Source organism: Leucoraja erinacea, chromosome 24, assembly GCF_028641065.1.
Source record: "Leucoraja erinacea ecotype New England chromosome 24, Leri_hhj_1, whole genome shotgun sequence".
Lineage (NCBI taxonomy): Eukaryota > Metazoa > Chordata > Chondrichthyes > Rajiformes > Rajidae > Leucoraja > Leucoraja erinaceus.
In genome coordinates this window covers 12,757,466-12,769,180 of record NC_073400.1, presented here as the reverse complement: position 1 = coordinate 12,769,180, position 11,715 = coordinate 12,757,466, and the positions used below count along the sequence as shown (strand labels likewise).

The window sequence follows — 11,715 nt, the reverse complement described above, 5'->3', positions numbered from 1 at the left end:
TATTTGTTGTCATTTAAACCTCATTGAGGTTCAAACGAAATTTGGTTTCTGCAGTCATACACACAAGAAAAAGAACCAAGACACAACACAATTTACACAAACATCCATCACAGTGAATCTCCTCCTCACTGTGATGGAAGGCAAAGTCTTATCTCTCCCCTGCACTCCTCATTCTCCTCCCACTGTCAGAGTCAAAGCCCCCAGCGGGCGATGGTAAGTAAGTCCCGCGGCCATTAAAGCCGCGACAGGCAATGCAAGGCAGCGCTCCAGGTCTTGGTGTTGGAGCCCCTGGTGGGCGCTAGCAAGTCCCGCGGCCATTTAAAGCCACGCCGGGCGATGTAAGGCCCTGCTCCAGGTAATTTTCAACCCCGCAACTCGGGAGAAGTCGCCGTTGAGGAAGCCCTGAAAAGCGGTCTCCCACCAGGGACCCGCGGGCTCCCGGTGTTACTGTCCACCAGTCCACAAGTTCAAACAGGGATGTTGATTTTCATCCAGCTTTATAAATCCTTGAACCATTTTAATTAAATTATTGAGTTGTATGGCCACAGTGTACAGAATTTGACTGGACAGAGTGACCTCTCCTCTTTCTCCATTGCCGGCAAGTTATTCTTCAAATGCCTATCCAATTCCATTTTGAAAGCATTGAATTGATCCTGTTTCCAACACCCTTAGTTCAGTTTAGTTTAAACATAGACACATAGAAACATAGAAATTAGGTGCAGGAGTAGGCCATTCGGCCCTTCGAGCCTGCACCGCCATTCAATATGATAATGGCTGATCATCCAACTCAGTATCCCGTACCTGCCTTCTCTCCATACCCTCTGATCCCCTTGGCCACAAGGGCCACATCTAACTCCCTCTTAAATATAGCCAATGAACTGGCCTCAACTACCCTCTGTGGCAGAGAGTTCCAGAGATTCACCACTCTCTGTGTGAAAAAAAGTTCTCCTCATCTCAGTTTTAAAGGATTTCCCCCTTATCCTTAAGCTGTGACCCCTTGTCCTGGACTTCCCAACATCGGGAACAATCTTCCTGCATCTAGCCTGTCCAACCCCTTAAACAGGCCCTTCGATCCATCAAGTCCACACCAACCATCGATCACCCATTCACAGTTGGTCCCTGTTATCCCGTTTTCTCATCCAGTCCCCACGCACTGGGGACAATTTGTAGAGGCAAATGAGCCTACAAGTCCACACGTCTTTGGGAATGTGGGAGGAAACTGGAGCACCCACGGGAAGCCCAGGAGGTCACAGGGAGAATGTGCAAACTCCACACAGACAGCACCCAAGGTCAGGATCGAACCTGGGTCTCTGGAACAATGAGGCAGCAATCTACCAGACGTACCACTGTGCTGCCCTTTTACAGCGTGAAATCCAGATCATAAAACTCTCTGAAATAAAATAGCTTCCCCTCACAATTCCACCACAATTTATCCTTCCTGAATCTGAAGCCATAAAGGTGCACAGCTTGCCTCCAAATACACCAGTGGTGATCATATCTACTTCCACAAATTCCCCTCTTAACTTTATCCAAGGCCTACCATTCAATATGAGCACAGTTGATCTACGCCGACTGGCCCGCTCCAGACTGCAGGAGTACGTGCTGAGGGACGCACTGAAGCTCGGTGCAGCCAACGCCAAGGCTCTGTGGGGGAGGACCAGTCTAGGGTTCTTTCGCCGCTGGACATTGAGGGGCTGAAACTAGTGGACACCCCTTCAATTGGGAATGGGGTATCACCCTTGGAGACCACACAAGTGGAAAGGGTGTTTTACTTGTAGTTAAATACAAACACTACTGAATATGACACTATTGAGTGTATAAACAGTGAGAATGTGTGGAGAGGTTTTGCACAGTTTTGTTTTTGTTTTGTATACATTTTTATAATAAAGTTTACTCTTGGAAAAAATAAAGATCATATTAGCAAAAGTGATTGAGGAAAAGGAAGAATAATAACTACAATGTCCGAAACAATAAATCAAAATGTGTAGGAAGGAACTGCAGATGCTGGTTTACACCGAAGAGAAACATAAAAATGCTGGAGTAACTCAGCGGGACAGGCAGAGATGGAATGGGTGACGTTTCAGGTTGAGACCCTTCTTCAGACCCTTATTCAGACTTTCGGGTCTCGATCCGAAACATCACCCATTCCTTCTATCCAGAAATGTTGCCTGTCCCGCTACATTATTCCAGCATTTTTGTGAATAAATCTAAGTAGTCCTGAGTACAAAGTCTACCTTTGCTATTCTCTTCAAAAGAAAGTGTAAGAAATGAGAGTTCTTATATTCCCTGCCTTGGTCTGAGCCATGTATTCCTATGAACACCCAACACAAAGATATTTTGAGAATCACCTCTTAAATGAATTTCTATTTCACATCAAGTAAAAGTAAAAGAATAATTACTTTAGGGCAGCACAGTGGAGCAGTGATAGAGTTGCTGCCTCACAGTGCCAGTGAGCCAGGTTCAACCCCGATTATGGGTGCTGTCTGTACTGGGTTTGTACCTTCTCCATGTGACCCCATGGGTAAGCTTTGGGTGCTCTGGTTTCCTCCCACACTCCAAAGACATAGAAACATAGAAAATAGGTGCAGGAGGGGGCCATTCGGCCCTTCAAACCAGCACCGCCATTCATTGTGATCATGGCTGATTGTCCCCAATCAATAACTCGTGCCTGCCTTCTCCCCACATCCCTTCATTTCACTAGCCCTTAGAGCTCTATCTAACTCTCTCTTAAATCCATCCAGTGATTTGGCCTCCACTGCCCTCTGTGAAAGGGAATTCCACAAATTTGTAACTCTCTGGATGAAAATGTTTTTTCTCACCTCAGTCTTAAATGGCCTATAGACGTATAGGTTTATAGGTTAATTGGCTTTATTAAATTTGTCTCCAATGTGTAAGATAGTGTTAGTGTTCAGGGTGATCGCAGGTTGGCTCGGACAAAGTGGGCTGAAGGGCCTGCTTCTGCTCTGTATCTCTCAAGTTTAAAGTTAATCAAATGGGAATGTGGTGGATAAATAACTAGAGGGAAGGAAGTAAAAGATAATGGATTACAAGCCAAATTATTATACAGTATATACCTCACCTGTGAGAAATATATGAAAAGTCTTCAGGATACAGACTTTAGACCAGCTGAGGAACATACAATACAGTTCTAATGCATAGCTAGAAACTAAAAAGCTCCTGGAAAAAAAGTTTTGATGCTCTGCTGTATCTGAGAATGTTTTAAAAATGTCCTGTTTTTTTCTCATATCTCCAACCATTTTATTACAAATTCCACTGCAAGGAAGCCTTCAAAGTTTGGTGGTTACTTGGGTTACCTATACAGGAATGAAAGGCTGGTTTTAGAAAATTGAAATGTCACATTGACATTTTTGTCTGAAGCTGAAACTCCAATATGTAGAAACAAAGTATTACAGATGCTGGTTAATACCCAAAACGACACAAAGTGCTGGAGTAACTCAGCAGGTCAGGCAACATCTCTGGAGGACATGATTGTGTGACGTTTCAGGTCGAGATCCTTCTTCAGTGATTGTATGGGGGGGGGGTTAGAAAGTTGGAAAAGGGAAGAGGCAGGACAAAGCATAGCCGGTAATTGATCAACATAAGTGAGGGTGCTGTGGGGTGGATTTTGACAGGCAGATAGTTGGAACAAGGGCAGAGATAAGAACAAAATACTTTATTTTAGACTTTACAATATTAGTAATTGATTCCATTTTTTTTTCTCTCTTTCTCTCTTATTTACTATCTATATTAAAAAAAACTAGAAGCAGAATCAATCCACAATTGAAAATTTTAATAATGTATGATTGATATACATGAAAAGTTTTACTATAATATTGAATTATACCTCACCATAATATGTCTGCTTCTAATAAAAAATATTTAAAAAAATAAATACAGCAAGGAAACAGGCCCTTCGGCTTACTGATTCCGTGCCGACTAGTGATCACCCCGTACACTAGCACAATCCTACACACTAGGGAAAATTTACAATTTTACCGAAGCCATTTAACCTACAAACCTGCACATCTTTGCATTGCAGGATGAAACCGTAGAATTCGGGCCAAACCCATATGGTCACTGTGAGAATGTACAAACTCCGTACAGGCAGCAGCTGTAGTCAGGATCGAACCCGAGCCTCTGCCGCTGTTAGGCAGCAACTCTGCCACTGCATCACTGTGCCGGCCTCATTATGAGGTTGGTTTGAAGAGTTAGGGATTGTGAAATCAGGTGTTGGACAGTAGCAGGAGGGAGAAGGGTGAAAGGGACAAAATAGGTGGTGGGGGAGCGGTGTGGGGTAGATAAGGGGAGGGGTGGGTTAGTTAGAACTTACCTGAAATCGGAGAATTCAACGTTCATATGATGTACTATTGTTGCAGTTTGCGTGTAGCCTCACTGGCAATGAAGGAGGCCAAGGACAGAAGGGTCAGTGTGAGTGGGAGTTCAAATGGTTCGCAACCAGGTCCAGCAGGCCTTGGCAGACCGAGCGCAAGTGTTCAATGAAAAACGTTAGACGAGTCCACGCTTGGTCTCACCGATGTACAAGAGGCCACATCGAGAACGCCAGATGCAGTAGATGAGGTTGGAAACTCTAATACATTGCACCAAGGAACTGATCGATAGGGAGTGCAGAATGGGCAAATATGGTATTTAATTGACTGCTTCTATCCTTGTGAATGTTCTTGATGCCAATAGCGAGTCCAAAAATTCTACAGCCTTCTGTTCCCCTGTAAGAAAACTGATCCAACCAGCAAGGATAAAAGTTGCACTGACAACACGAACAAAAAGCACTCAAAAAATGTCCATGTGTGATGAGCGCAAAGGGAATTCCTGGAAGATAATTAGTCTCCAGATGCCACAAAGCTTTATAATTATATTTACGTCTGTCAATGTAAATGCAACAGAACTGAATGTGACTTGTCTTCTGTTAAAATCATTATTGTCTACAATTCCTACCAATGAACACAAGCCAAATTGATTCATTTTATAATCCATCTTGTGATCATTTTAAGGGATCTTTAATGAAGAACTTTAAAGGTATAAGCAATTGGGTCTTTCCCCCCCCCAAAAAACGAATACATTTAACTGCAAATGAAGCTAAACTAAACCAAACTCTTGTGAGCACTGATACCACGTGCACATTCGTCACGGACCCCTTCAAAGCCATTGAATTTGGCTTGTGTTTAATGATAGGAATTCCGGATGAAAATGATCTTACCAGAAGTGTCTAGGTCACTGGCTTCCTGTTACGAAACGCAACAGTGAACTGCACAGGAAGTCAGAAATGAAAGCTTCAGCCTTTGCACTTTGCTTATTATTTTGAAAGGTTACTCCATCTTGCAGTCTTCTAATGCAGAACCTAACGGGAATCATTTATAACAGTCCAAATTAAACTCGCCGTGCAATGAAGCTTTGCCTCGGAATTTACCTTCTTTCTTCCGCCAAGGCAGACCCACAGGGTGAAATATTGTCAAGTGTTAGTTTAAATTGAGTTTGTATCCCTAAAATACATGTATGTGGTTACTGTAAGACAACATAGAGGCCAACAGGAAATTAGAGCAGATGGAGGGAAACACTGGTGGGTGGAATATTAACAGGAGTTACTCATTCAGCTGTAATCATTTGAGGGATAAGGTGACAGTTTATCTTTGCAGCACCAGACCATCCTCTGTCGTGCTGTTTTTAAAAAAAATGAACAAAACTTCATTTATAAATTCAGGATAACACGATACCCAAATAGTTTTGTAACTTTGGGCACCAGAAATATGTCAACTCTTTGTGTACTTTGTGCATTATATTTCACTGTACCTGGGTACATGTGACAATAAAGTGTGTAGGAGGGAACTGCAGATATGGTTTAAATCGAAGATAGACACAACATGCTGGAGTAACTCAGAGGAACAGGCAGCATCTCTGGAGAGAAGGAATGGATGACATTTCGGGTCGAGTACCCTTCTTTGGAAATATTCCCTCAATATTTCTGCAGAGTTTGGTTTAGTTTAGCTTCATTTCATTTAGTTTAAATTACTGGCATGTGTAACTGAGGTACAATGGAAAACTTTTTTGGTCAAGTGTATTGTCAAAAGTCAGGAGTTGCGAGTGTTTTTTTTTGTCATTTGTGCCAAATCAGAACAATGAAATTCTTACTTGCAGCAGCACAACAGGCTTGTAGACATTGTGGTCAATAGATAAAATAATAAGCAAATCTAAAAAAGAAGTTAAATAAAATTTATGGATAAAAAAACAATGCAAAGCCAGGAATGATTGGGTTAACATATGATGAGCGTTTATTGGCACTAAGCCTGTACATGCTTCAGAGCTCAGAAGGATGAGGGGGACCTCATTCAGGAAACTTACCAAATAATGAAAGTCCTGGATAGAGTGGATGTGGAGAGGGTGCATCCACTAGCGGGAGAGTCTAGGACCAGAGGGCATAACCTTAGTATTAAAGGACGTTGCTTTGTGGAAGGAGATGTGGAAGAATTCTTATAGTCCAAGGGTGGTGAATCTGTGGAATTCTTTGCCACAGGCAGATGTGGATACCAAGTCAATGTATACAAGGCAGAGATTGATAGATTCTTGAACTAATCTGCCACACACTATTGGCAGGGTCGACCAATTCCTAGGCAATGCGGTGGAAGTAAATGAATGGATAAAAATTAGTTGTTGTGGTAGGCTGCAAGTCATTAAGATCAAATGCATAGGACACAATCTTTGTTCTTAAAGGGCTGAAAATGTTTATCCAGTTGTCACTGGGGGAATGAGAGGAGGGAATTAAAGAAAAAAAATAACCTGGCTAAGTCAACATAGTTTTGTGAAAAGAACATCATTTTTGCCCAACTTATTGTTCTTTGAATAAGAAACATATGCTGTAGATAAAAGGGAACTGATGGATGTACTAAGATTTTGAGGGGCCTTTTAATACGTCACCACATCAAAGACTATTGTTCAAAATAAAAGTCATGGTACATTGGGTTGAATGGAAAATTGGCCGACCAACAAGAAACACAGGATCAGCTTAACTGCTTTTGTTTTCTGGTTGCGCAAGATGAAATAAATGGCATGGGCCAAGGTTCAATGGCAGCACAATGGTGCACACTGGTAGAGCTGCTGCATGCAGCACCAGAGACCCAGGTTCAATCCGGACCTCTTTTTGTTTTTTTTTCTTAATACAAATACTTTTATTCAGAAAACAAAAACATATTTAAAAAAAAAAAAAGTAACATGATCATAACTACCTTTGTGGCAGTTTACAAGCCAAGTCACCAATTTTAAAATAGCGTAATCCTCATCAGTATTACACTCGACCTCCCGTGGCGACCAGCTCGGTGCTCTGTCTTTGTGAAGTTTGCACGTTCTCCCTATCACATCGTGGGTTTCCTCTGGGTGCTCCAGTTTCCTCCCACATCCCAAAGTGGGGCGGCACTGTGGCGCAATGGTAGAGTTGCTGTCTTACAGAACCAGAGATCCAGGTTCGATGCTGACTATGGGGGCTGTCTGTTTGGTGTTTGTATGTTCTCCCCGTGATCGTGTGGGTTTTTGCCGGGTGCTCCGGTTTCCTCCCACGTTCCAAAGACGTACAGCTATGTAGGATAATTGGCTTCGGTAAAAATTGTAAATTGTCCTTAATGTGTAGGCTGGAACTAGAGTACAGTGATCACTGGTCAGCGCCGACTCAGTGGGGCGAAAGGCTTATTTCTGCACTGTATCTCTCAACATGCCAGTTTGTAGGTTAATTGGTCTGTAAATCACCCCTAGTATGTAAGCAATGGATGAGAAAGTAGGTAACACAGAACTACTGTGAATAGGTTATTGATGGTCAGCGTGTAATTCATTGCCACAGATGACGGTGGATGCCGTTATTGGGCATTTTTAAAGCAGAGACTGGTAAAATCTTACTGGTAGAAGCAGGAGAATGGGGCCGAAAAAGATAGAATAGCTATGATTGAAAGACGGAGCAGACTCGATGAGCCAAATGTCCTAATTCTGCTTCTGCAGTATGTCTTGTGATCGTTTCTCCTGAAGAATGTTTGGACAAGCTAGGCTTCTACCCCAGCACTCCGTTTAAAGATATACCATAGAGTGCCAACATTATGGTATTCTTGGTGTCTCAGACTGAACACACACACAAGTACATACCCTTCAGATCTTCATCCACTTGGGACATTTGATTTGGATGTGAGTGGGAACGTGATACGAATTGGCGTTCCCACATTGTCTACGAGCCGGCTGAAGAAGGATCTTCGGCCGAAACATCACCTATCAATATTCTTCAGAGATGCTGTTGGAACTGCTGAATAACGGCAACATTTTGTGTATTAACCAGCATCTGTAGTTCTTTGTTTTTAGCATGGATTTACAGCACGTCTGCTCAATACCATGGATCAATGTTAGCTGGAATACCCAAATCCTGGCAGTTTCAAAAAGTAACCACCTCCCAGTCAGGAAAGATCTCAAACTAAATTAGGAAAAACTGCTTAAAATTTTCAGCTGCCCAGAATTTTCCTCCCCTCCCCCCCCCCCCCCTTAATAAAAAGCAACTTCAAGGTCAAGGTTAGGCTGAGGAGAAAGCCAGCTGGCCTTTATAGCTCAGGACTTTAAAAGACCTCTGCTTTCAAGCAACAGAAAAACATTAGTTTAGAAAATGGTTCAAAGCCTCACAGATATTAATCAAATTAGGAAAAACAAGTTGAATTGAGGCAAACCATGATATATCGTCCACATATTATAGAGAGCAATTTAATACCAAACCAACATTTGAGAAACTCCATGTGTTGTTGGCCTCCAAGAAGAACATTTATTTGGGGAGAGATTTACATCAATTTACTGACAGAATGAACCACAAAAATTTGACTCCATGCATCATTATCCGTTTTGTTTAAAACCTAGTGATTACTCGGAAAGCAAGAGCATAGTAATGAACATGTTCATATGTTAGTTATGCTTTTAGTACAAGCTTGAGTCATTGAGTATCTGGAAACAAAGAGCATCTGGTTATTTATTTCAATCACAGATTTTAAAGTGGCCACAAAGTAAAGTTCACTGCAGCAGACTAAATATGAATAAACCTCAGTGCTCAGTCACCCATTTTATCATGTGATACTTTGATATTACTTAAGAGATCACAGGCTCAATCTCTGCATTGGCTACAGCTATTAAATTAGATTAGCATGATCACATCCAAATCAAATTAAACCTCGCTGTGTAGGCAAGAAAAGCTCCAAGAGGATCTGGACAGTTTATCTACACAGCAGCTTTTTAAATCTCTACAATTACATGCAGTATAAGAGAAAACATATTTTACTCTATAAAAGTAATTTTGTGAAAGAGTGCTAAATAAAACGTATAAATATTGAAGTGCAGAGGACTGTAGACTTTGGCTGCCAAATTCATTCTAATCCCAAGTGTGTAATTAATCCCAAGCAAATATATAATGCACTAAAATTAGATTTTAGACTTGACCAGTCATCATTCATTCTGGTTTTCATGTTAGTATATTTAATTGTAAAGCTGTTCAGTTGGGGGAAGAAATTTCACTTTAAAAACATGGTACATGCAAGGTGTGCCAAGCAATGCTAGAAGACATCCTATTGTTTATATACACAGTGTTATAATTTGAACTACCACAGCTATTACTACAAGAACAACCAGCAAATACATTGTAGTTAAGGTCTCCACACATGTGCATGGCTTCCATTGGATTCAACATACAACGCTCTTCACTGTGTGTTCGGGAGTGCACCAGCTCCTTGGCCATAGCCGAATCCTTTAGGTCCATAGTTCTTACCGTAACAAGCTATAAAAAAAAAAAAAAAAAAATTCTGATTTGAAAAACAGAATTTCAAACGAGCAGACTTTTATTTGAAAACAATGTATGCACCAGTAAAAAGACAAAAAAAAGTTGGTCGGGTTTTTCTTGTACCAGGTGGCACAGTGGTAGAGTTGCTGTCCTACAATGCCAGAGACCCAGGTTCGATCCCACTATGGGTGCTGTCTGTACAAAGTTTGTACGCCCTCTCCATGGGTTTTCTCTGGGTGCTCAGAGTTCCTCCCACACTCCAAAGACATGCAGGTTTGTGGGTTAATTGGCTTTGGTAAAATTGTAAATTGTCCCTAGTGCGTAGGATAGTGTTGTGTACAGGATCACTGGTTGGCATAGATTTGGTGTGTTAATATTGGCTAAATAACAGACACCATAAAATGGACGATCCCTGCACTTGTCAGAATTGCTTAACCCTTGTCAGCTGAACTTTACAGGCTCTGATTGGCGTTAGCCAGTCTAAGCACCAACTGATATACAGGATGGTAAGGGGTCCAGGTGTTCTCCATGTTGCTCTTAAATTGATAACATGTATAGTGGTTTTGCAAACTAACCTTAAATGCATCATTTCTATTGGGTTGCTGCAAAAGCATTGTAAAACAGTATACATAATGTTGCAAGCCGGGCATCCTGTTAATTGATGATTGGTCGAACTGTTGAGCTTTGGAGAAATTGTTTGAATCTCATGGCACATGTTTCAATGTTTGTACTTGTTAGCTTCCTTCGAGAGCTTTCTTTCTTATACAATGCATGAGCTGTCGTATCATTGGGTTAGGGAAATGTCTGTTATGTATGGGGTTAATCGATATTTGTAATTGGGTTATTAGGTGACCACCCCCATGTGGTTCAGCCCCTCGAGGTCCCGGGACATGTACCACGAGGGCCAGTGTCGATCTTCTGGGAGAGCGCTTGGGACTGCGTGATCTTCTGGAGTGTTTCTGTCTGAACGAGGCTTAGTGGGCTTGAACAGGCAGATACGGGGATCGAATTTACAGGTGGGCCAAAAGGCCCGTTTCCATGCTGTGTCTCTAAAAATCAGTCTTTTTACTGATAAAGCCAGTATTTTATTATTGTCATGTGTAGAGTGAAAAGCTTTGTTTAGCACGCTGTCCAATTAAAATCATAATTTGGTCAAACTAAATTACAATAGGTTAAGGTACTTCCTCCACCTATGGAACCTTACCTGTTCATCACGATCGCTGTTCTGCCAAACTAAACTGTCTGGGGGATGCAGTCTGGAGGCAAAAACCCACTAAAACCCCGTGCTTTGTTCTTTCTTCCCCCCCCCACCCAAATCAGCTTGGGAAGTTGCGTTGATAGTTTTATTTTGGTAGTCAGAAACACCTTGTTTTAGTCAGAGGGTGGTGAATCTATGGAATTCTGCCAAAGAGGGCTGTAGAGGCAATGTCAATATCTATGGCGGAGATAGACAAATTCTAGATTTGTATAGGTGTAAGGGGTTTTGGGGAGAAGGTAGGAGACTGGAGTTGAGAGAGAGAATGATAGATCAGCCATGATTGAAAGGCAGAGCTGATTTGATGGGCCGAATGGCCTAATTCTGCTCATGAACTTGGTAGTAATGTCTTTCAAAGTGCAGTGATAGTTACATGACAATAACTTGCATTGCTGGAATTGCAGTCAATGATGGGATACAGATTATATTAAAGTGGACTTACTGCTGAGGTACATCTTTCTTAAGAGGCTGAGTAGCACTGGCACAGCCAGTGTCTCTGCCATTTGTTTATCTCCTTTCTATTGAGAACATGGTATGCCGCCTTCTTGACTAATACAGCCCTTCTGGGAATTACTGTTTGACGATGAGCATTGTGGATTAATTGTACATTAAAGAAATGTACCTCAGCAGTAAATCCACTTTAAATTAATCTGAATATGAAGGA

The 11,715-nt window shown here is 41.7% G+C and overlaps 1 protein-coding gene across 1 annotated transcript in view; it reads right to left on the bottom strand.

Annotated features, from left to right (window-relative positions):
- Positions 1-8,771: 8,771 nt before the first annotated feature.
- LOC129708651 (cysteine and glycine-rich protein 1-like) overlaps positions 8,772-11,715 on the bottom strand; it is a 30,161-nt gene continuing 27,217 nt past the window's right edge. The window contains exon 6 of the mRNA XM_055654540.1: positions 8,772-9,793. Coding sequence (XP_055510515.1) covers positions 9,717-9,793 — 77 coding nt within the window. The 3' untranslated portion in view covers positions 8,772-9,716. The remainder of the gene's footprint in view (positions 9,794-11,715) is intronic.